Here is a 23,294-nt window from a genome sequence, read left to right on the forward strand (position 1 = left end):
CTCTCCCAAAGCCACGGGCTTGCTAGGGAGGACCCAGCGAGCGGCAAGGCCCCTGCACCCACCTCCTTGGGGCCACGTCACAGCCGGCACTGAGGAGGCGACAGGCGACGTGTTTTCCTCAACGCGCGTTTTGGGATCTGATCAATCTGATTGTGTATTTCCAAACCCTGGTTCGAAGGGAAGTCCTGGTCGGTCCCTCCCTCGTGGTTTCCACGACAAGGGCAGGCCAGCGGGAGCTTTTGGAGAAATGCAGACACAGGTTCAGCCTGGCAGGCTTGAAGCCCAGTGCTGGACGAGCCCCCCTGAGATCCTGCTGGGGGTCCACTGTGGCCCCTCTCTCTTCTTGGAAGAGTGTAACCCCTCACTGTCCTGCTTTTGGTTGTCTTCAGCCAGGCTGAAGTTGCTGTCCAGGCAGATGCTCCCGGGTGACCCTTTCCAAGGGGAACGCGGGGACTAGCTCGTGGGTCTGGAAATTAGCCTGACACAGAACAAGATTCTTCACCTCGGCACTGCGGACATTTGGCACTGGGTCATTCTTTACTGTGGGGGCCTGTCCTGTGCGTTGTGGGTTTGAGCATCCCTGACCTCTGCCCACTAGGTGCCACCAGCTGGGACGACCAAAAACGTCTCCAGACATGGCTATAGCCCCCCTGGGGTGGTGGAGGGACTGTCCGTCCTGTTGAGAACCCTGCTTTAAACCAACAGGAGGGCTAGAAGGTTAATTGGAAACATCTGTCAGGCTGTTGTTTTGTTGATAATGCCTTGAACTTGCCTTTGCCTGGGCCCTAACCCTCCTGTTTTATCATCTTTATAAATAGCTGCTTTGGGCAAAGCTTCAGTTTGCTTCGTAACATTCTACTCGTCCCTGAAGCTTGGGTGACCTCGATAAGGACTGACCTTGTCAGCACCTGGAACTGACATCTGAAGGCCAGAGGGGTTGTGGAGTGGGGGGAGAGGGTGTCAGATGGACAGCGGCATGTGCCAAGGCCCTGCGGCAGGCAGTGGTGAGGCTTGCTGAGGGGCAGGGGAAAGCTGGGAGGGCTGGAGTGGAGAGTGCCTGGGACAGCTGGGGAAGCCAGGCTGCAGAGGGCCTTGGAGGCCACGTGGAAGGGTCTGGCCTTGGTCCCGGGAGTACCAGGAGGCTGCTGAGAGGGCCCTAGCAGAGACATCACAAGGGACCCCTGTGTGGTCCCCTGTATGTCACCTGGAACTCTCAAGCATCAGATCTGCACGACTCCAAAATAGTTCTCCACTTTGTCACGTTTTAAAATTTCCTGCTGTGAAGCCAGTTCCACTCAAAGCCCTTTCGTTCCCTCCGGCACGGACTGGGCCCCAGGGGCCTGGTCATTGTCACCCCTGTGTGTCCTGCGGGCCCACCCCTGCCCAGGCCCCGAGGCCTCCCTCTCCGCTTCCCCCGCACGCAGTCAGCCGTGCCTCCCACACCCCCTCTCCTTCCGGGCCCTGGTCGGTTTTGTTCTGGTTCGTGTCCGGCCCCTGTGGATCTTCCTTATTGTCACATGAGTCCCTCAGGGGCAGCTTGCTGGGCCCCAGCGTCCTTGGATCGAGGCCTGAACATGGAGCGAAAACAAGTGACAAATAAACAGAACAGGGATGAACACGTTTTATTGTGAAACCTCGCCCACCGTCACCCACTTATTTTCGCTATTTTTTCCTGATTTTTTGGTCCGTACTGTTTTATGCAGTGGTGAGATTTCTCAGTATACGTATTTATTAACAGTGGCTGCGGGGAGCTCTTCCCACAGATCCGATTCGGGCCGTGTGCGTGCCGTCCTCTCCCTTCGTCCCCAGCCAGGGGCGGCTTCCTGCTTCCCGTTCAGGAAGGGGCCGGGCCCATCCACCTTCCAGAAGTCGGCTGCCCGCTCCGGCTCGTGTGACTTGATGCGGCACCGTGCGGGGCCGGTGGCTCTCTCTGCTCTCAGTCCGTCTGCCCTGCTTTGTGCGAGGGGAGCCGGCCGTCCCCGTGCCCCCGCACGCCCACTGGTGCTGACCGTGACTCTTTTCCCCGGCAGAGGAGAATGAGGAACGCACAATGATCGACCCCACGTCCAAGGATGACCCCAAATTCAAGGAGCTGGTCAAGGTAAGGAGCGCCTCGGTTAGCACGTTCCATCCGCGCTGCTGGGCTGCATCGGGGGGGGGGCGGAGGGTGAGGGGCTGAGCCCAAAAGATGGTCCCCGGGGTCAGGGAGGCGGTAGTGGGAGGGCGGGGGCTCCCGGGACTGCTTCTGAGCCACGGCGGTGCCTTCTGCGTCCTCTGCCTGATTTTCTGAGCTCCGGCTCAGCGGTGAGGCCGTATTTGTGGCATTTGTGTGCGTCCTCGTGTGGACTGGTTTTGACTGCTCTGATCTAAACCACAACAGGGCTTCAAAAGGCAATTCTTCTGACTTTGAGCGAAGGCTCGGGGCGCTGACAGCGTGCTCCCCCCCCGGGAGACCCGGCTCCGGGCTGCCTGGGCAGCCGTGGAAAAGGTTTCTCTTCTGCAGCTCGAGGTCGGCTCGGGTGACCCCCCCAAGGCGCTGAAAACACCGTGCACGGCCAGGCCAGGCCACAGACGTAGTCTATTAAAAGCGCCCCTCAAACACGTTTCTCCACCTCGGCCTCCGCCGTCGGACCCGAGGTGCCTGCTACACGGCCGTGTTCTCACAGGGGCTGACGCAGAATAAAGAAAACCTTGGCAAATTGTGTCCTTCTAAAAACTGACCTTGAAGGTGTCCGTGTTAGGACCCACCCCCAAATGTGGATTCTTAACAACTTAAACGACCTAGTTTATTTTTTGAAGAATTTTTTTCTCCCATCCCACACAAGAAATTGGGGAGAAAAGTGACCCCCTCTTTCAGCCCCCCAAGATGTTATTACAGGGGATGTCGAGGTGGTGGAAAGGGTTCGGCTTCTCCAGAGAAACGGAACCAACAGAATGGATCCATCCATCTCTCTGTCTGTCTGTCTGTCTGCCTGTCTATCTCTGGGACGTTTATTCTTATTTATTTTTGGGACAGAGAGAGACAGAGCATGAACGGGGGAGGGGCAGAGAGAGAGGGAGACACAGAATCGGAAACAGGCTCCAGGCTCCGAGCCATCAGCCCAGAGCCCGACGCGGGGCTCGAACTCACGGACCGCGAGATCGTGACCTGAGCCGAAGTCGGACGCTTAACCAACTGCGCCACCCAGGCGCCCCTGGGACGTTTATTCTGACAAATCGGCTCACGCGATGAAAGTCCCACAATCTGCCATCTGCAGCCGGAGACCCAGGAAAGTGGGTGCTGTCATTCCAAGGCCAGCGAGCCAGGAGAACTGAGGACAGGGGTTGATGTGCAGAAGAGGACGATTCCAGCCTTCCTCCACCTTTTCGCGCCATTCAGGCCCCCCTGTGGATTGCGGGAGGTCCCCTCTGCAATGGGGAGGCTCCTGTGCTCTGCTGGGTCCTCCGATTCAAACGCTGATCTCTTCTGGAAACACCCTCACGGAAGGACGGAAGGACGGAAGGATGGAAGGACGGACGCAGCCAGAAGGAATGTTGAATCAGACCTTCTGCTGCCCGTGGCTCAGTCCTGCTGACACTTAGTATTAAACACCCCTGGGCTTTCTCCTTCTCTGACATGTGAGCAAAGCTTGAGAGTTCACAGCTTGAAACACCCCCAGGGGAGCCGGTGCCCTCCTCGCTTTGACATGGGGACAGAGAGGAGAGGCACCCCGTCCCCCCCACCGCCAGCTCACCGTGTGTGTGTGTGTTAGTGAGGTGTGCTTCACTAACTGTGAATTAAGCTGCGAATCTCCACAGGAGATCGGCCGCGTGGCCGAGCATCGACTGGGTGTTGTTCCAAAGCCGTGGCCAGCTCCGTGGTGCCCCTGCCTCGCCCCCCTTCTGGTCACTCTTGCTGGTCTGGGGTTGCGCCCCCCGGCAAGGGAGCAGCAGCGAGCTTGGCCCCGGGCGCTCTTTCTGGGCAAAAGGGGCTCTGCAGACGTAACGCCGGGGTCTTGGTTTGAGAGAGGATCCTGGGATGCCCGCGTGGGCCCAGTCCCGGCACAAGGGTCCTTAGAAGAGGGGGAGATTCGACCACGGGTGTAGATACAACCTGATGATAGGAAAGCAGGTGCTGCATTGCGGGCTTGGAAGGTGCAGGAAGGAGCCGGGTGCCAAGGAGTGCAGGCGTCGTCTGGGAGCCGGTGAAGGCAAGGAGACAGATTCTCCCCTGGAGCCTCCCGAAGGAGCTGGCCCTCCCACCACCTTGACCTTAGCCCCGTGGAGCTGATTCTGGACTTCTGACCTCTAGGGCTGGAAGGGGATAATACGCGGGTACCGTGGACGTCATTTGTTAGAGCAGCCATAGGAAACCTCGTCACCAGACTACGTCACCTCCCTTCCCCAAGGTGCCTCTTCCTGGGTACAGCTGCCGGTTCGTCCCCCAGTCCCCCTGGGTCACTCTGTCAGTTCCTGGAAGGGCCAGCTGCGAGACACTTCGATGTGGCCGTCCCGCCAGCTTGGAGCACACGTGCCAAGAGATGGGCAATTTCCGGAAGGTTCCGCCTGCTTTCAGGCTGCAGGCAGCATTTCGAGGCAGGCTTGGGGGCGTACTTTTTACTTCCTCAAGCGTTTTCCAAAAGAAGCGTTAACACGGCAAGCGGGACGGTGGCACTGGGTGGGCATCGGCGAAACATTAGCTGCCGTGGTGGAGTGTGGAGGGGCCGACGCGAAGTGTTCGTTCTCACTAACTGCGGCCCCCCTTTTTTTTTTTAAAGAAAGAAAGAGAGTCAGAGAGCAAGTGGGGTAGGGGCAGAGAGAGGGGGACACAGGATCTGAAGCAGGCTCCGTGCCGCCCGCACGGAGCCTGACTTGGGGCTCGAACTCGCAAACCTGAGCCGAAGTCGGATGCCCAACCGACTGAGCCCCCCCAGGCGCCCCGGTAACCACAGTCTTTTTGACCAGAGTCGCGTGTGGGTGGCGGCGTGGGAGATGCCTGTGCTGAGCTCCGGGCGTGTGGGGTGCAGCATGTGGGGCCCGCGCGTGTCCCTGAGTTGGGGTTCGCTTGCATCAGCATCCGCTTCTCCTGGGAGCAGCGTGCGTGTCCGGTGAGGGGTGAGCCGGGAGGGTCAACCTGCCGTCCTCTCCTGGGGCTGGAGGCCGGGACCGTGGCCTGCCCTCGGGGGCCAGCAGCCTGGGCCGCGTCGCCTCCCACCTCCCCTCTTTGCTCCCCGTGCTCGAGCCCCCGGCCTCTTTGCTGCCGAGCACGTGCCCACCCGGGTGTGAGGTTAGAGCCACCGGTCCCCCGAGCCCGCCCTCGCTTCTGACGCCAGTTATAAGTTTGGGGGCCCCAAGGCGACATGGAGGTTTGACCCCAGAAAGACTCGCACAGCTCACGGAGCGCTGCCGTGCTCTCAGCCGTGCTTCGTCACGGTGGAAGGACACAGGTTAAAACCCGCCGAGGGGGGAGGAGCTCAGGGCAGGCCCAGGAGGGCACCGTCCACTTGCCTTCTGGCGGCATCGAGGACAGCGTCACTGGCGACGATATGACCGTGTTCTTCGAGCACTGCCCGCCAGGGAAGCTCCCAAGCCTCGTGGTCCGGAGTGTTTAGGGGAGCACCACCCCGTGGGCGGAACCGACTGCCCTCACGGCCGGCTGCCCCCAGCCCTTCCGCCCCGATGGACAGAGGGTGACCCAGAGCCCCCATCCTGGGCCACGTGGGTCCCTTCTGGCAGCCGAGGCTCCCGCCCCAGGTACGCCGTCTGGCAGGATGCCCCGGGGGCCTGAGGCGCGGGCCTGCCTGCGCTCTGGGCAGGGTTAGCCTCTGCACCTGTCTGGGCGCTCCTGGCCCCCAGCGTGGAGTACCCTTCTCCGCTTCTCCACTGCCTCCTGCCACTCCCTCCTCCAGCCCCCTCCCTGCGCCCGGGCGCTTCGCACCTCCTTGCCCTGCCTGGTCTCCTCCCCTCCGCTTCCTGTGGCCTGGCACCTGGCTTTTGGTCTGGCCTGTCTTCCGCTGGGTCCCCAGGGCCTGGGCGTGTGCCCGCACACAGAGATACCGACGGGGGCGGGGCACCAACGTGTGGTTTTGCGTCAGAACCGCTGCCGAGGGCGTGTGGCTTCGGGACGACCCGCGTCTCCTTGCCCCGTCCCAGCCCTGCAGGGTCTGAATCTCGGGAAGGGGGCTCTGGGAGCACGGGGCGGGGGACGGGGGCGCTTGTGGATTGGACGCTGACACGGGGGGTCCCCGGAGTACGCCCTGGGAGCCGGGAGTGTGGACGGCCGGTCTTGGTGGTCCCGACGGAACGCCTCCATGCCCTTGACCTTCGTGATTCTTGCTGCTTTCCAGACCCCCTTTCTGCACCGGGGACTCGCCTGGTCCAAGCCTCTGGTTGGTTGATCATGTCTGAGGAGGCCTCGGCAAAGGGCACCTGCCCGTGGTTCTTTGCAGGGATTTGGCTCAGAACTGGGGTTTTTGGTGGGGAGTGTGGACCACGCGCAGGCCTGAGTGGGTCTGGGGTGAGGTCCGCTGGCCACGTCTCAGTCTGGGCACCCGAGGGACCCTTCAGCGGAAGTACGGTCAGCCCCCTCCTTTCCTTTCTCCGTTCTCCGTCATCTGGTCTTTTTCACCTCTTGTCTTGGCCCCTGTCCTGTCTCCCTCTGTGGACTTAGCCCCGCCAACCTGCTGTCGCGGAAGTGTCACTGTTTAAGATACTGTGAGCTGCCCTCTGCCTCCTATAAAAGACAAGCTCGGCTCGGGCTAAGCCAGCTCATAAGGACGAGGCCGTTCGTTCAGAAATTCTCTTTGAGCATCTGTTGTGCATAATGCAGTGTTAAGGGGCAAAGGTGGGCTTGGAGTCTGGCCTCCTCCATTCACATCCCGGCCCGGATTAAAGCGGGAAAGGTAGTGTCGTGACGGTGACAGAGGCTCCGTTATCGCCGTGTGGCAGGTGCTGGAACGCGAGCACGTCCCGGGCGGCGCGGGCACGGAGCAGAATGGGTGGGCCTGCGGTGGGAATCGGGGAGTGGGCACGAGCCTTCCGTGGGTTCAGGAGCCCGACAGACCTCCCGCAGCTCTCTGCTGGTGCTTTGTGCCGCAGTGATTTTCTCTAGCACCTTCCGGAAGCTCCCCGAACTGCTTAACGGGGCGAACGGCTTGCGTGGCCCCGGGAAGATTGCAGCTTATAGATGAGACGCTTTGTGTTTTGAATGATCCTCGAAAGAGAGAGCACGGCAGCTGTCATGTTCTCCCGGAACAAACAGCCAGAGAAAGGCCTGCCCCCGGGAAGCCACGCTGGTCCGAGGCGAGCTGGCCGTTTTCCTCCCCGTGAGCAGATTTCACGTCTCATTTCCCGGCTTCTCGGACGAGACTCTTGCTGCTTGTTGAGTTCTGTTTCCTTCCTCCCTTTGTCCCTGTGAAGAAAACAGCTGCATATCAACGGTCTCGGCGGAAGGCAGTGCCGAGAGAGCCAGAACCGCTCGGAGACGCCCCCTGTGATGCGTCCTGGCCCCGTACCCAGCTCCGGGTGGCCTCCCCGCCCGTCTCAGGAAAGCCCGCCTCAGTGGATTAAGCAGCGATGAGCCTGTTTGGAAGTGATTAAAACATAACTGTCATAGCTTTGGGGGAGACAGGCCACAGATCCTGATTATCGTTCAGGAGGAACTAGAGAAACGGTAATTTTTTATTCTGCTTAAGGCAAGCTCGTAAAGCGGACGTGCACAGAGCGCTCTGCCACGGGCATCGTTAACGTGCGTCCTAGACATTTGCCTGCAGGATTTGGGGTTTGCAGATGAGTACGTCCGAAAAATAACAACGGGTGTTCTCTGTAAAAAGCCTTTTGTGAAGCAGAGGACTGAGAGAGGGACCAGCCGGGAAGTAGGACGGGGTACTTTGTGGTTGGCGTCCAGGTGGAGGTTGAGTCTCCCCGGGGCCGGTGATGAACTTGGGTGCTGGACTGCTTTCGCTCCCCAGAGTCGACCCCCGTTGGCCTGTTGTGGAGAATATGCTTTTCACCCCTTTCTGTCTTGTCCTGTAATTGAGCTTTGATCAGGTCAGCGATCGGACGGCATTTTTAAGTTCTCGTTTCTTGGTAGCAGAAACGTTGTCTCGTGTTTAACGGCAGGACTGCGCTCCGGGCCAGGCGGCCTCTGGAGCCAGATGTCCGGGTGCCCAGGAGACCGGCCCTGTTGTGTAGGCAGCGCTGCACTTGATCGGAGCGCCTTGCGTGGGTCTGTTCCAAGTTTAGCCACTGGGGATGTGTCGTCGGGCAAAACAGAGGCCCAACCCTTGCGGAACGGACAGGCCAGCTGGAGAGACGGATCTGCCGAACTGTGGTCAGATGGCCGTGAGCGCTTTGCAGGAAGCCAAAACAAGAAGCAGGGTGGCTTCCTCTCCCTCTGTGGGAGGTGTGGGGGTCAGGGCGGTGGCATTTGAACCGAGAGCTGCTCGTTGGTACCTAGGGGAAGAACGTCCCCGCAGGGGCAAGAGCAGATGCAAAGGTCCTGTGGTATGCGTGTGCCTGGCACGTATAAGGACCAGCGAGGAGGGCAGTGGTCAGAGATAAGATCAGAGAGGCGGCAGGGACGCCCATGGTGTTAGACTACCAGCAGGACGGGGACCAGTTCTTTCCAGTCGCCGTGGGAGCATGAGGGGGCCCGGCTCCCGTGTCCCCCCGTGTGTATGCTCCCTGCACATGCCCTTCCCAGCAAGCAGCTGTGACACCTTAACCGCCCTGTGTGGGGCACAGATGAGGCCATGTTTATATCTCCAGTGCCTAGGGGGGCCTCTGGTATATACGAGGTGCTGCTGGCTATGCTGAGTGAATCAGAAAGGGGCTTTTGACTTGCGGAGAGCTCCGGGGATGGTCACATGCGAAGAGCTCTGGGGGTGGCCACGCTCACGTCTGCGGGGACCGTCGTAGCCGCTTAGGACTGCCAACCACATCACCTCCCCAAATCCTCAGAATGACCCCGCGGAAGCAGATGTTACCCTCTGCCTTCCTGAGAGTCATTCAGTCACCGCTTTATCGAGATGGAGTTCACATCCCGAACGGTTTAGCGGGAGTTCGGCTGCGCCTACAGCCACGCAGCCACTGCCTCCGTCAATTTAGGAACGCTGTCATTGTCCTCACTCCCAAAAGACCCCCCCCCCCGACCCCCGCCACCACCAACAGTCAGTCCCTACTCCTTCCCCTCCCCCCCGCCGGCAGCCACTGTCCCTTTGGAATTATTCTGTCTCCATAAACCTGCCCATTCTGGGTATTTTGCATAAGGGGAATCGTACGATGTGTGGCCTTTTGTGACTGGCTTCTTTCACTTGGCGTAATATTGGAAAGATTCACCTGTGGGGTGAAGTTAGTTTGAGCATCTGACTTCGGCTCAGGTCATGATCTCGCGGTCTGTGAGTTTGAGCCCCGCGTTGGGCTCTGTGCTGACAGCTCGGAGCCTGGAGTCTGCTTCCGATTCTGTGTCTCCCTCTCTCCCTGCCCCTCCCCTGCTCATGCTCACTCGCTCTCTCTCTCTCTCTCTCTCTGTCAAAAATAAATAAACATTAAAAAAAAATTAAAAAAACAAAAGCATCCGACTCTTGGTTTCCGCTCAGGTCATGATCTCCCAGTTTGTGAGTTCAAGCCCCGCGTCGGGCTCTGAGCTGGCAGTGTGAATGAAGCCTGCTTGGGATTCTCTCTCTCCTGCTCTCTGCCCCTCTCCCTCTTGCTCTCTCTGTCTCTCAAAATAAATAAATACACTTTAAAAAAAAAGATATATCTGTGTTGTAGCAGCTGTTCCTTTTTTATGGCTGAATAACATTCCATGGTATGCTGGATGGACCACATACCCCCTTCATCTGTTGATGGACCTTGGGTTGTTTCCACCTTTTGGCTGTTTGAAACAGGGAAGGTATTGAACATCTGTGTACGAGATTTTGCGGGGACACGTGTGTTCAGTTCTCCGGCATTGCTGGGTCAGCTGATAATTTTATGTCTCACCTTCTGAGAAATAGCCAGACTGTTTTGCAGAGCGGTTCAACCATTTTACGGTCCCTTCAGCAATGTATGAAAGGTCCTGGTTTCTCCATATCCTTGCCAACACTGTTTATTATACGTCTTTTTTTTTTTTTAAGTTTTCTTAGTGTTTATTTATTTTTGAGAGAGAGAGAGAGAGAGAGAGAGAGAGAGAGATGAAGAGACAGAGCATGAACAGGGGAGGGGCAGAGAGAGAGGGAGACACAGAATCGGAAGCGGGCTCCAGGCTCCGAGCTGTTGGCACAGAGCCCGACGCGGGGCTCGAACCCACAGACTGCGAGATCATGACCTGGGCTGAAGTCGGACGCTCAACCGACTGAGCCATCCAGGCGCCCCTATTATACACCTTTTTGATTACGGCTACCCTAGGCGGTATGTCCCCTTCGCTCTGACTTGCATTTGCCTCATTGCACGTGGCGCTGACCATCTTTCCGTGCGTTGGGCGTGTGCACGCGTCCTCGGAGAAACATCTCTTCAGATCTCTTGCCCATTTTAAAACCGGTTGTCTTTTTATTACTGAGTTCTGAGAGCACTTTATGTACCCTGGAGAGAAATCCTCTCTCGAGATTTGCAAACTCTTCTCCCATTCTGTGGCCCGTCCTTTTCCTTCCTTGCCGGGTATCTTTGGAGGGACAAAAGTGTTTAGTTTTGTTTCAGTCCGCTGTTATCTGCTTTTTACTTTGGTGGTTTGGGAGATTTCTTCGCGGCTCCCAGTGGCGTTCTGTTGGTCTCTGTGTCCGTCCTTAGGCCCGTGCCGCGTGCTTTTATTACCGCGGGTTTTTAGTTAACGTTTGAAGTCGGGAAGTGGGAGTTCTCCAACGTTTTTTTCCCTCTTCTTCAAGATTGTTTTGGCTCAAGGGGAGCCCTTCAGTTTCCATATGCGTTTCAGGACCTGCTTGTCCGCTTCTGCAAAGAAGCCATCTGGATGGTGATTTGTTTTAATGGTATTTATTATTATTTTTTTCCTATCTACCACGGCAATATATATCGACACGCTGTGGAAATCTGGAAGACAAAAAGCAAACAGAAGGCAGTGGCAATTTTCTTGTATCTGTGTCCCTTCAGGCTTTGTGTTTTGCGTATATAGCTTTTCCTGCGCAAAATTTAGAATCGTTCCAGCGTCAGTCAGTGTCTTAGGGGCACGTTTGGACGAGTATCTTGGCGGAAGCTTCTGGAACTGGAATTGCCGGGTCCCACAGCACACACGGGGATAGGAATTGATTTGTCGTCTTTTTCACGGAGACTCTGAGGACCGCAGGGGCTAAGTGACAGGCCCAAGGTCACACGGCTAAAACCCGGGGAGAGCCGGGCATCCAGTGCGGACCCCGGGTCCCGCGGCACGGTGCGTTTCATAGGTGGTGGCGGCGGGGGCGTTTGCATGGGACGCGGATGCCTGAAATGTGTGACAGGATATGGCGTTTTACTTTTCTCTCCACCTGTACCCAAGTACCCGTTCAGCCGCGTAAAGCCACATGCGTTTATCCGCTCACAGTTCCGTAGGCCAGAGGTCCGCGTGGTGTGGCCGGGCTCGCTGCTCAGGGTGTCACCGGATGAGTTCCTTTCTGGGGGCTCCGGGGACGCATCAGCTCTCCGCCCTGAGAGGCCTGTCCTCTCCAGGGGGGGCCGCCGTCCTCAGAGCCAGCAAAGGAGAATCCCCCCCCCCCGCGTGTTGCCCCTCTCTCTCGGACTGTGGTCTCTGACCTCCTGGTCACGTTCAAAGGGCTCACGTGATTAGGTCAGGCCCTCCTGGATAGTCTCTCTTTCTTGAGGTCAACTGGGTCCAAACGAGCCTAATCATGGGGCGTATACCATCATCACAGCAGCCCGGGCTCTTAGGGGGCATTTTTAAACTCTGCCCACAGGGGCGCCTGGGTGGCTCAGTCGGTTAAGCGACCGACTTAGGCTCAGGTCATGGTCCGTGGGTTCGAGCCCCACGTTGGGCTCTGTGCTGACGGCTCGGAGCCTGGAGCCTGCTTCCGATTCTGCGTCTCCCTCTCTCTCTCTGTCCCTCCCCTGCTTGTGCTCTGTCTCTGTCCCAGAAATAAACATTAAAAAATTTAAAAAAAAAAAAAAATGCTCCGCCTACAAAATTGTTTGAAAGCCATTAGCCAAAAAATTATAAACGACATTAGGGACGTGATTAGTAGTCACTTATCTGGTACTTATTTAGCTATTTTTCATTTTTTAAAGTTGATTTACTTATTTTGAGAGTGAGCGAGCGCGTGCGTGCGAGCGAGGCCTGGATTCTGCCGTTCCCTCCACTCTTGCTCATAATTCATCTCTCTGCCCGTCTGCCAGGGGGGGTGCCGACTCCCGGAGGTCGGGGACACCTTTGCCCCCCACAGCCTGGCACGGGGAAGGTTCCCAGTGCCAGCTGTTGTGTTACATGCGAGACTGTCACTTGGCTCCAATAATCGCTGTAAAAGTGTCGATGGAAGGACCGTGGTGGAGCTTTGTGGGATTAAGGGATCGAGGGTGAGGGGTTCCCGCCGGGAGTCAGGTGGCTGGTGGCCAGGGGGAGGCGAAGGCATGGCCTGGGTCTCTGGGGTCCCTGACTCCGCCCCCGCAGCTATGTAACTGGGGCCCTGAGACGGCGGGCGATGGGGTCCAGATGCCTTGCTGGGTCTCTGCCTCACCCCATGGATGTCGGGGCAGGAGGGGGACAGATGTCCTCCCGTCTGCAGATGCTCCCGGCTGCTTCCAGATCTTTCCCTGCCTCTGTGGACTGGCAGCTGTCTCTTCCCTCATGGTGCCTCCAGCCTGTGGTACAGGTGCAGGTGTCCTCCCTTCCCACGTCATTCCCGAGGCCTCAGCACTGTGGACGTGCCCCACGCACCTGCCCAGCCCGTCCCCCCTCCCTCCCTCCCTCCCTCCCACTCCTGGTCCTCTGCCCTGTTCGCCTGCCCGTTCCCAGGGGCATCTCCGACCCCTGTTCCCGCCCTACCTGTGTCCTCCGTCATGTTGGGGTCCAGCCTCTGACCCCCTAGTGTCCACGACCACTCTGCTCACCACTGCCCTGAACGGCTTCCCGGCCGCTGTCCTCGAGGCCAGGTGGACGTCCAGGGCTGGCTCTGTGTCTCCCTCCCCGGTCCTCCCACCCCAGCGTCCTGGCCTGGCACGTCCCCTGCCCTTCCAGGTGGCCACGTGGTTCATGCCCTCCTCCTTCCTATCTCTGCTCAGATGCCTCCCCCCCGATCTCCTGGTCCCTGATACCCTCTCTACCCCCCAAACTCTGTCCTGTTCTTTCCAATAGACTTTTTTTTTTTTAAGTTTATTTGTATTTATTTTGAGAGAGATAGAGTCCGAGCAGCGGAGGGGCAGAGAGAGAGAGAGAATGAATGAACGAATCCCAAGCAGGTTCTACGCTGTGAGCACAGAGCCCGACGCGGGGCTTGAACCTACAAACTGTAAGATCGTGACCTGAGCCGAAATCAAGAGTCGGAGTCTCAACCGACTGAGCCGCCAGGCGCCCAGGCGACAGACTTGATTATATTTCAACAGTTTGAAATTTACAGAAAAACAGCAAACATCCTACAGAGGGTTCCCATATGCCCACACCCAGTGTTCTCCATTATGAGCCTCTCCTATCACCGGGGTGCACTTGTTCAGGATTAATGCATTGTTATTAACCAAAGTCCACCTTTTATCGACATTTCCTTATTTTTCCGTCCGTTTTGTGGCCAGGACCCCCTCCGGGATCCCACGTTACAGCGGCATCGTGTCTCCTTAGCGCCTCGGGGCTGTGGCGATTCCTTGCTTATGATCACCTTGCCCGTTTTGAGGAGGGTGGATCAGGAATTCTGTAGAATTCCTCTCGGTGGGAACTTGCCTGATGTGCTTCTCAGGGTCAGACTGGGGCGATGGGTTTTAGGAGGAGCCCCAGATGCGTGAAGTGCCGACGTGACTGATCCCGTGGGCGTCGGCCTCCATCACGTGGCTGAGGTGGCTGACAGGCTTCTCCGCTGTGTCCTGCCTTGTTTTCTTTATAATATCGAGCACAGTCCGGAAGTGTGTCTGTTGTGTTTCCTCTAATGTCCGATTAGAACGTAAGACCAGAGGCCCCTTTTGTCTTATTTATTCCCAGAGCCTGGCACGTGGCGGAGGCTCAGCAAATTAATTAATCGACTCGGTACCTGCTTCTAGAGCACCAGTGCCGGGCAGGGGTCCCCGCGTGCTGGGGACAGAGCCCCTTAGTGCCATAGTTCCCGCCCTCAGAGAGCTTCAAGTCCACTGGGGGAGATCATTACAGACAAAGGCGTGTTCCCAGTGTAGATGTGAACAGGGAAACAAGTGAGTGAGTGGGGGGGGGGGGGGCGGCCTGTGGCCTGGGGGGGGGGGGGGGTAGGGTGATCAGAGAATGATCCAGAAGCTTGAGACCCGAAGGATGAGTGAGAGCCAGCAGCCAGCTGGTGGGGAGGGAGATGTGTTCAGGGTGGCAGGAACGGCATGTGCAAAGGTCCTGAGGCAGAGAGGACTTGGGAGTATTTAAAGAACACCAGCAAGGAGGCAGGATGCTCAGTTGGAGCCAGCCTTGCTTCGGGGAGGTGGTTTTGTCAAGGGGAGTGAAGAGGAGGGTGTGAAAAAGTGGACCCAGTTATGAGGTGGGGAGAAGTGGGGTGAGGGGGGACGTCCAGGCTTTTGAAAGTGGTGGATGCTGTTCTGCTTCTTTCCTAGAAAAAGGGGCAGGTTTGGAGGGCGATGGATTCTTTCAGAGATGCTTTTAGGAACACCTGAGCTGAAGGATCGTGGAGGTGGGGCTGTATCTCGAGGGGTTTCTGATTTGGGGACAGCGTCGGAAGGTGTGGGAGGGCATGAGCTGGCCTTGGAAGAGAGTCCTCCAGGGAGAGACCTTGGAGACCTGCCTTGTAAAGCTCAAGGAGGACCCTGTCCTCAAGCGAACTGGAAGGGGGGGGGGGGGGTCAGAGGAGGGCACACGCCGGGCAAGCATGATGTCCGTGGAAGAGAGTTCTGGAAAGCGGGAGGGGAGGCAGCTCGGCCGGGGGCTGATGGTGCGGTCAAGTCACGGGCAGGGGAGTGGGGTCCAGCTGCTGTGCTGGGATCCGGTCCGTCCAGGCGTCCGTTTCGTTTTGTGAAGTGCCTTCGGCAGGCTCGGCCAAGGAATCCCGTTTCTCCGTGGATCTTTTCCCCGCTGAAAGCTGTCTTCTCTTACAACGCGTCACCGGTGAGGAGAATGGGAGCCTCGTCGAGAAAAGTCTCCAGCGGAAGGCTGGCCTGGAGGAAAGAGCGCGGGTCCCCGTGGGGACTGACGCCCACATCACAAGGCCATCACTCAGCGAAGCCAAAAATGTGGCGCGAGCGTCGCCGCGGATGAGCTTTGGAAACAGCCTGCCCAGTGAGAGGAGCCAGACACAAAAGTTCACATATGATACTGGCATGTAATTTACATGAAATCCGTTTGTGTGAAATACCCAGAATACGCAAACCCGGAGAGAAAACAGCTGTCTGGTTGGAAGGGGCGGGTAGGGGGTGCCTGCTCCTGGGCGCGGGGTTTCTTTGGGGCGAGGAAGCTGGTCTCCAGTTAACAGTGGTGATGGTTGCATGATCCTGCGAGCAGATTAAAAGCCGCCGAATCGCACACTTTCGGAGGGTGAACTGTGTGGCGTGCGAATTCGGTCTCAGGAAAGCCGTTGAGAAGGACGGGAGTTGCTCAGAGCCTGTCAGGAACGGGCCATAGGGGACCCCCTTCTCTCCACGGCCTTAGGCTCAGGGTGACACGAGCTGCAGATCCTTTGGGAGAGGAGGGATGGACATTTTATGGCCGCGGGCCACGCGGGACAGAGCCGCTGATGTTCCTCGTGTAATCTCTCCTCCTCCAAGCCACGGTGAACGAGTTCATCCTTTCCTTTTGCTGAGAGTTTCCCCATGTACCCAAGTTCCTGCCAGGAGGACGTCCATGGCCACCGTGGTGGCCGCCCCCTGCCCGTCCTCTCATGAAGTCCCACGGGAAGTCTGGCAGCCCAGGAGGTGTTGGGGGGGGCCGGGAGATGGGCCTTTCCCATCCTGCCCCCCGGCCGCTGTGCCGGGGCGTGTCCGTCTCGGTGTCCAGCCGCCTTCAGCTCTGGGCTTGCCCAGTCATCGCCCTGGTCCACGTGGCATGGCGGGTGAGGCCGTAACACTGTTTGCCCCCAGGTTCTCATCGACTGGGTCAACGATGTGCTGGTGGAGGAGAGGATCATCGTGAAGCAGCTAGAGGAGGACCTTTACGACGGCCAGGTGCTGCAGAAGCTCTTGGGTGAGTCCTCGGGCGTGCCCAGCACAGGGCCACAGCAGGGCAGTCCCGGGGCCGGGACCGGGGCTCGATTCCCACAGGGCGGCACGGGTCACACGTGCCGAGAGCCTTAGAGCCGCAGCCCTGAGCCCACGTTCCTCGGCGGTGGCTCCCGGGCCGCCTGCTCTCTGATCATGCCCACGGTGGGCATTCTGCCAGAGCCCCCGGCCTCGGGGCTGCAGCAGGCCACACAAGGCTTCCAGAGCAGTCCTGTGGGTTGGGGGTGGGGGGCAGGGAAATGGGGCAAGAGCATCACCCCTTCCTGTGCCGGTCAGCCCTCCTGGTGGCCTCGCGTGCTCTCTCGTCCCAATGGTGAGGCCTGTGCCGGCTCGTTCCGGGTGGGTGGGTGGGTGGGTGGCCGAGGGGCCGGGTCCCCAGCAGATACTGTGTGAGTGGGCTGTGCCCTGGGGGGCAGACGGGTGTGGGGTGCGGGTGGTGACCGCTGTCGGCTGGGGCCAGCGGAAGTCCCGCACCGAAGCGACAGATGCAGGGCGCCTGGCACGCGTCTCCCGCCAGCGAGTGGTGGTTAAAACAAAGACAAAGCGCCGAAAGCAAGCGCGGGGGCTGTCGAGTCCCCCAGCTCCTGTGAGCGGCAGGGCCACGGTTTCTAGGTGTGGACCCTGCCCTTTCGTCACCACAGGGGCTGTGGGCTCCTTTTGCCGGAAGTGAAAGGACTGTGTGTCTGGGTCCTCCCCTCCCCCCCCCACCCCAAGACGCCGGAAGGGTCCCTCGGCTTCAGGGCGCTCTGATGTGTTTTGGGGGTCCCCGAACACCCTGTGAGGTGGCCTCAAAGACACAGTGTCCCCTTGTATGTGGATAACACACTTCCTAGAGGTCAAGAACAGATCTTGAGCCCCCAGCATCCGGGGGGGGGGGGCCTGTCGGCCTGCTGCCTGGGCTCCCAGCTGCCCTGGGACCGCATTTCTCCCCGTTGTCGCACCAGAGACTTGACAGCTGCAGGGCCTGGGGGCCGCAGCTCAGGGGAGGGCGCCCAGGGAGGGAGGACCCTTCCTCGGGCGGGCGGGGCGTCCCTGGGCGGGGCGTCCCTGGGCGGGGCGTCCCTGGGCGGGGCGTCCCTGGGCGGGGCGTCCCTGGGCGGGGCGTCCCTGGGCGGAGCTTGCGCCCTCTGTGCGTGGCCGCTCTCGGGGGACCCTCTGATTGGAGGGAACCCTGCGGGGGCTGGGAGGAGGGAACCGCCCCAGTAACCCGCGCGGAGGGCGCACGATCATGGCCCCCGTGTCGTGTCCTTATCCACTTTGCCGTCAGAAAGTACCTTTGTCATGTTTGTTTTGGTCATTCCTCTGTTGGGCACCGTTTCATCGTGTGGCAGGTGTGGATCTAGGCTCTGGGGACGCAGTGGTAGCAAGAGGGAGGGGGTCCCCCTCGCCCAGCTGTCCCCCTACATTCTGGCAGAGGGAAGAAAGAGAAATATCATGGGTCGCAAACAGACGCTTTAAGAGAGTGGCCAAGGGCAAGGAAGGAAGCCAGAGGGTCATGGGGCAGAGAGGGGCCGGGCGGTGGGGGCAGCCCCTCTGGAGATTGGACGTCTGAGCAGGCGTCTGCACAGCCAGCCTCAGAAGGACATTCCAGGCCGAGACTCTGAGGTGAGGAAGAGGCCGTAGCATTTAAAGCCCAGTGACAGGAGGCTGCGAGTCGTGGGGGGAGGGGGTGGGGGCCTGGATAAAACCAGATCACATGCAGCTCTGGTGGACAAAGGCTTTTATTGCAAGTGACAGGGAGCCACTGGAGGTTTTGAGCAGGGCCGTGACACGATCTGAGTTAAGGGTTTTAAAAAGTCACCTGGGCTTCTGGGTACAGAATAGAATGGAGGGGGCGGGGGGCGGGAGTAGGAGCTGAGATAGTCAGAACGCTGTTAGGACAGCCTGGGCCTCAGATAAAGAGGCTGAGACTGGGGTGGAGGTGTGGACCCCGGGAGGGTGTGTTGGAGGAGTCAAGGCCGACAGCCAGGTTTGTGTTCTGAGCACCCGGTGAACGAGGAGCCCCTTGGGAATAGCGAGGTGGGTGGGGGACCAGGAGGTGGCTTTACCTCGGTGGGGGCCCGTCCTCCCTGAGTCGGCGGCCGGTGGGGGTGGAGCTCGGCGGTGCAGAGATGATGTTTAACACCGTGGGATCCGATGGCCTCTCCTGGAGAGGGTGTTCGGATTCGTGATTTGGCTGGATGCCGTGCGGCCGAGAGTTCATAGGTATTTGGCTGAGCCAAGGATCCCCGTCTTAGAATGACTTCTGCGGTCCAAGAATAAATCTGAAATGTTACCGGGATTGTTAATAATGATCACAAGTTGATTATTAAAGATGTTGGGGGTGGGAGTTGCCTGGCTGGCTCAGCTGGTTAATTAAGCATCCGCCTCTTGATCTCAGCTCAGGTCACCGTCTCGCAGTGGTTTGTGAGTTCAAGCCCTGCGCTGGGCTCTGTGCTGACAGGGCAGAGCCTGCTTGATGCTCTGTCTCTCTCTCTGCCCCTCCCTTGTGCGCACACTCTCCCTATTTATGAAAGAATAAGTAAACATTTAAGAAATGTTTAAAGATTGGTCCGGTTGAACCCTTGTATTGTACACGTGAAACTAATATAATGCTGTATGCAAATCGTACGTGAATAGGAAACAGTGTCAAGATTTTGATGTTTTATTTTCATTTATTTAAAAAATGTTTATTTTTGAGAGAGAGAGAGGAGCGCGCCTACATGTGTGCATGAGTGGGTGAGAGGCAGAGAGAGAGAGAGCAGGCTGTCCACGCAGAGCCCCACGTGGGGCTCGAACCCATGAACCGCGAGATCATGACCTGAGCAGAAGCCAAGAGTTGGATGCTTAACTGCCTGAAACACCCAGGTGCCCCAGAATTTTAATGTGTTGGATCGTCGTGTTGATAGGGTCATTCTCAGGGTCACCCTCAGCACTGTCCGGGACTGCATTGTCCTCGGCGTCACTAAACTAGAAATACGTGATGGCAGACACTCCTTTTCAACAGAGAAGGGGCGGGAGCCCACGGATCTTAGGCTGACACCGGGTGCGAGCAGCCTTCCGACGTGTCACCAGCTGCCCTCCTCATCCGCGGCAAAGACCTGGCTCCCCTTTGGCTCTCGGACCCAAAGAATTGGCTGTGGGTGATGCTGTTATTGAAACAGTGCCCTGACCAGGGGGAGATGCCTCCTAGCGTTTTCAGAAGCAGACTCAAGAGTATTATACTCCCTTAGATTTTTTCTTTCTGGTTCTTTTGCACGTATCTGTGGCTTCATTCTCCCAATTGCTCAAAAAAACGTGTCCTAAGCCTTCGTGTTAGCAGGGTGGCCGCGGTACCCTGTGTCCAGATCCCGGGACAGGCGGTGAATTTGCATCCACATTTCAGCCTTGGCTGCTCACGAAGGATGCTGGTGCCTCCCTGGTGGTGAGTGACGGGGCGTCTGTAGAGCAGGTGTCTGGTAAGGATTCTCGCCCCGCAAGGCATGTCCTTTGGGTCCCCATCTTCCGGTGGCCCCAGCGGGTGCAGCCGTGGGTCTGGAGCCTCTGTGGGACCGCCTGCTACGTAGGTGACCGCCTACAGACTGACATGAGGCTCACTCTGGCTCTGGCAGCCTTTTTTATCACGGAGCAGACGCCCTCCCTTCCCATTGGAAGATCTTTTCTCCCGTGTGTCAAGCAGACGGTTTGACACGCTCCTCTGAGGAAAAGAACAAAGGGAGAGAATATTCAGATATTAACAGGAAATCAGCGTGTCTCGCCCGGTTGTATCGCTGATGACGTCACCCGTGGGATCACATGGCCCCTGAGCCCGGGACACCAGGAGTCCTATCGGGAGTGTAGACGAGACATTCGGCTCGCTGTCCAAAGGCAGAAGCCAAAGCCAGGAGGAGTTTGTGGCCGAGCGCCAAGGCCAAAGCTGACTTCTGTGCGTCTAGAGAGAGGAGAAGTCAGAGGCCTGGGCCCCAGGCGGTCGGGAAGGGGTCGGGAAGCGGAGGGGCCCCGGAGAGGGGTCTGAAGGGTCCAGCCATGAGGGCGGAGGCGCCAGGCAGGCACCGTGTTCGGGAGGGAGGGTTAGAGGAGAAGGTGATTCGAGGAGGCGGGAGTGGCTGTGAGGACGCAGACTGGGTTGGGCCTTGTGAGATCACCAAGTGCAAGTCATTGGCAGGACCCCAGACGTGTCCCTCTTCTTGGGAGCAGACTCTGAGGCAGCTGCTGACCCTGCCAGGTGGCAGGTTTTGGTGGATGTGACTCTTCTGCGGGTGGACCTTCTGTGGGCAGAGGGAGGGTGCCCACGCTGGGGTCCCGGGGGCTCCCCGGCTGGCTCCTGTCCTGCTTCTGACTCCGGGCACTCCCTTCTCCTTGCAAAAGGCAGGCCCTTCCGGCGTAAGGAGTGTCCACGGCCCTGCGTTCAGCATCACCCCCGTTTGCCTGTCGCATCCGAGAATCCGCCCTCCCCTTCCTCCGTCCCTTTCTGTGCTCTGAAGGCAGGTCCTGGCCGCCGCACAGCCCTGAGCCGCCCCCGCAGCCCGTCCGTAGGCAGAGTGATGCCTGGAAATGCCGGCAGCCAGATGTTTTATTCTGTCCCACGGGGCAGAGCCCTCCAGGACAGCCGCAGGCAGCACCCAGGCGTAGCCAGCCTCCTCGGGTCCTGTCTTGGGCTGAATTGTGTCCCCCAGAATCCATAAGTTGAAGTCCTAACCCCCAGGTCCTCGAATGGAGACTGGGTCTTTCTAGAGGTCGTTAAGTTAAAACGAGGTCCTTGGGGGTAGACCCTAAACCCGTATGGCTGGTGTCCCTTTAAGGAGATCGGGACAAGGACACATGGTGGGGGCGGGAGGGGGGGAACCCATATGAGGACACAGCGAGAAGCGGCCCGTCTGCAGGCCAAGGAGAGGGGCCTCAGGAGAAGCCAGCTCTGTCCACCCCCTGATCTCAGGCTTTCATCCTCCAGGATCGCGAGCACGGACATTTTCACTGCCTAAGTCCCGGGTCTGTGGTGTTCTGGAACTGCAGCCCTAACGAGCTAGCGCAGGTCCCTTCCCGTCACTGCCCCCCGACCCCCCCCCCCCCCCCAGGGTACCACAGCCGTGTTCAGTCTGCAGGGTCGGCTGGCGGAGCTGACCACAGAGGTGTTCTGGGCGCCCCTTCTGGTGGGCGAGGCTCTCAGACCACACAGCTCTGTAACCCTCCCTCCTTCCCCAGGATCCCCTTCTCCACCCTGTAACACCTGGGGGGGGGGGGGCTGCTGTGTATTTTCGGGGTGATCATGCAGACAGACAGCTGTGGGTTATTCAGCCAGGACCTACTAGATGCGGAGGGACATCAAAATATATAAGTGGGGACCCATCCCCTGCAGCAAAGTTTTGTTTTGTTTTTAGTGCTCACCGCTGCCAACCTGATGTTACTTAGATGTGGTGCCTTCCCACTAGAGAGCTCTCTGGTCTGTGCTGCACCTAGCCCCAGGACAGTGCCTGGCGCACAGAAGGTGCTCATATTGTGAGCTGATGAAGGGAGGGAGGTGGGCAGGTGGGCAGGAGGGAAGAGAGGGAGGGAGGAAGGGAGGGAGACAGGGAGGATGGGGGGAAGTGGGGGGGGGAGGGAAGAAAGGAATGAAGGAAGGAAAGCAGGGAGGAGGGGAGGAAGCAGAGAGGGAGGGAAGGAAGGGAGGGAAGAAAGGAAGGAAGGAAAGCAGAAAGGAAGGAGGGGGAAAGGAAGGGAGGGAGGGAGGAAGGAAGCAGGGAGGGAGGAAGGAAGGAAGGAGGAAGGGAGGGAGGAAGCAAGGAAGGAAAGCAGGAAGGAAGGAGGGAGGAAGGGAGGGAAGGAGGGAGGGAGGGAGGAAGGAAAGACAGCAGGAAGGAAGGAGGGAGGGAGGAGGAGGGAGGGAGGAAGGAGGAAGGAGGGAGGGAGGAAGGAAGGAAGGAAGAAGGGAGGGAGGAAGGAAGAAGAAGGGAGGGAGGAAGGGAGGGAGGAAGCAAGGAAGGAAAGCAGGAAGGAAGGGAGGGAGGAAGGAAGGAAGCAGGGAGGAAGGAAGGGAGGGAGAGAGGGAGGAGGGAGGGAGGGAGGGAGGAAGGAGGAAGGGAGGGAGGAAGGAAGAAGAAGGGAGGGAGGAAGGAAGGAGGAGGGGAGGGAGGGAGGAGGAGGGAGGGCATGCCCCAAGCCCCGCAGGCATTGCTGTATAACATCATCCTGGAGGGAGCATCCAGAGTGCTTGCGTTTGTTCTCTTCGAGGGAGGAGAGGCCCTGGGGAGAGGACGTTGAAACAGCGGGGCCTCCAGAGCCAATGCTGAGCCCAGGGCTCTGCGGGGACCACTGAGACCAGCCTGGACTGCACGGCTTTTACGCTGCCCCCCTCCCGTCGGTGCCACGGCCGGCAGCCGCCCCCCGGCCCCCAGGTGCCTCTGCCCCTGCGGTGCCTCTGCCCCTGCGGTGCCGCTGCTGTTGCTTCCCGGAGGAGCCCCGCCCGGAGACACCCACGCCTTAGCAGGCGGGGACGTGGAGAGGGCCCGTGGCTGAGGCCGGGCTCGGGGTCAGTCCCCCACCTCCAGGTGGCCGGTCTTGTCTGGCTCCGCCGGGTTGCTCCCCGCTCCCCGTGGGTGACGAGGTAGCGGCGGTACCTGGGAGCGTCTCGTGGTCCCGACGCGGCGTCCGGATGTCAGAGAAACAAGAAGGGGACCGTGAGCGCGGGGAGGCGGAAGGCCACATCCGAGACCCTCTGCGTTCTTCCTCGGAGCCCCCTTCCCGCCTGAGGCCACCGCACGGCCTCCTGGGCTCCAGCTCCCTCCCTGCACGTCAGCCCCCTGCTTCCCCTCCAGTCGCTTTTTCCACTTTGTGTGCACAGAGCGTTCCCAGATTGTGCCCTCGAACCCCACACCCCCTTTCCGTCCCGGCGTCCTTCCCCCAGGAAGGACTAGGAAGCTCGGAGCTGCGGGGCTCCACGTCCTGACGGCTCCCCGCTGCTCGGGGACCACGTGTTCCCCCACCCCGGCACAGGAGGGTCCCCGCCGCGGCCAGGCGAGCGGGTGGCCCTG

General features: G+C 59.0%; 1 protein-coding gene across 5 annotated transcripts in view; it reads left to right on the forward strand.

Annotated features, from left to right (window-relative positions):
- The window catches only part of PARVB (parvin beta), a 103,496-nt gene that overhangs the window by 52,377 nt on the left and 27,825 nt on the right, over positions 1-23,294 (forward strand). For all 5 annotated transcript variants that reach the window (XM_078449346.2, XM_078449347.2, XM_078449343.2 and 2 more), the window contains exons 3-4: positions 2,031-2,101; positions 16,150-16,252. In XM_078449346.2, coding sequence (XP_078305472.1) covers positions 2,031-2,101; positions 16,150-16,252 — 174 coding nt within the window. The remainder of the gene's footprint in view (positions 1-2,030; positions 2,102-16,149; positions 16,253-23,294) is intronic.

This window comes from Panthera onca, chromosome B4 (genome assembly GCF_046562875.1).
Source record: "Panthera onca isolate mPanOnc1 chromosome B4, mPanOnc1 haplotype 2, whole genome shotgun sequence".
Taxonomy (NCBI): Eukaryota; Metazoa; Chordata; class Mammalia; order Carnivora; family Felidae; genus Panthera; species Panthera onca.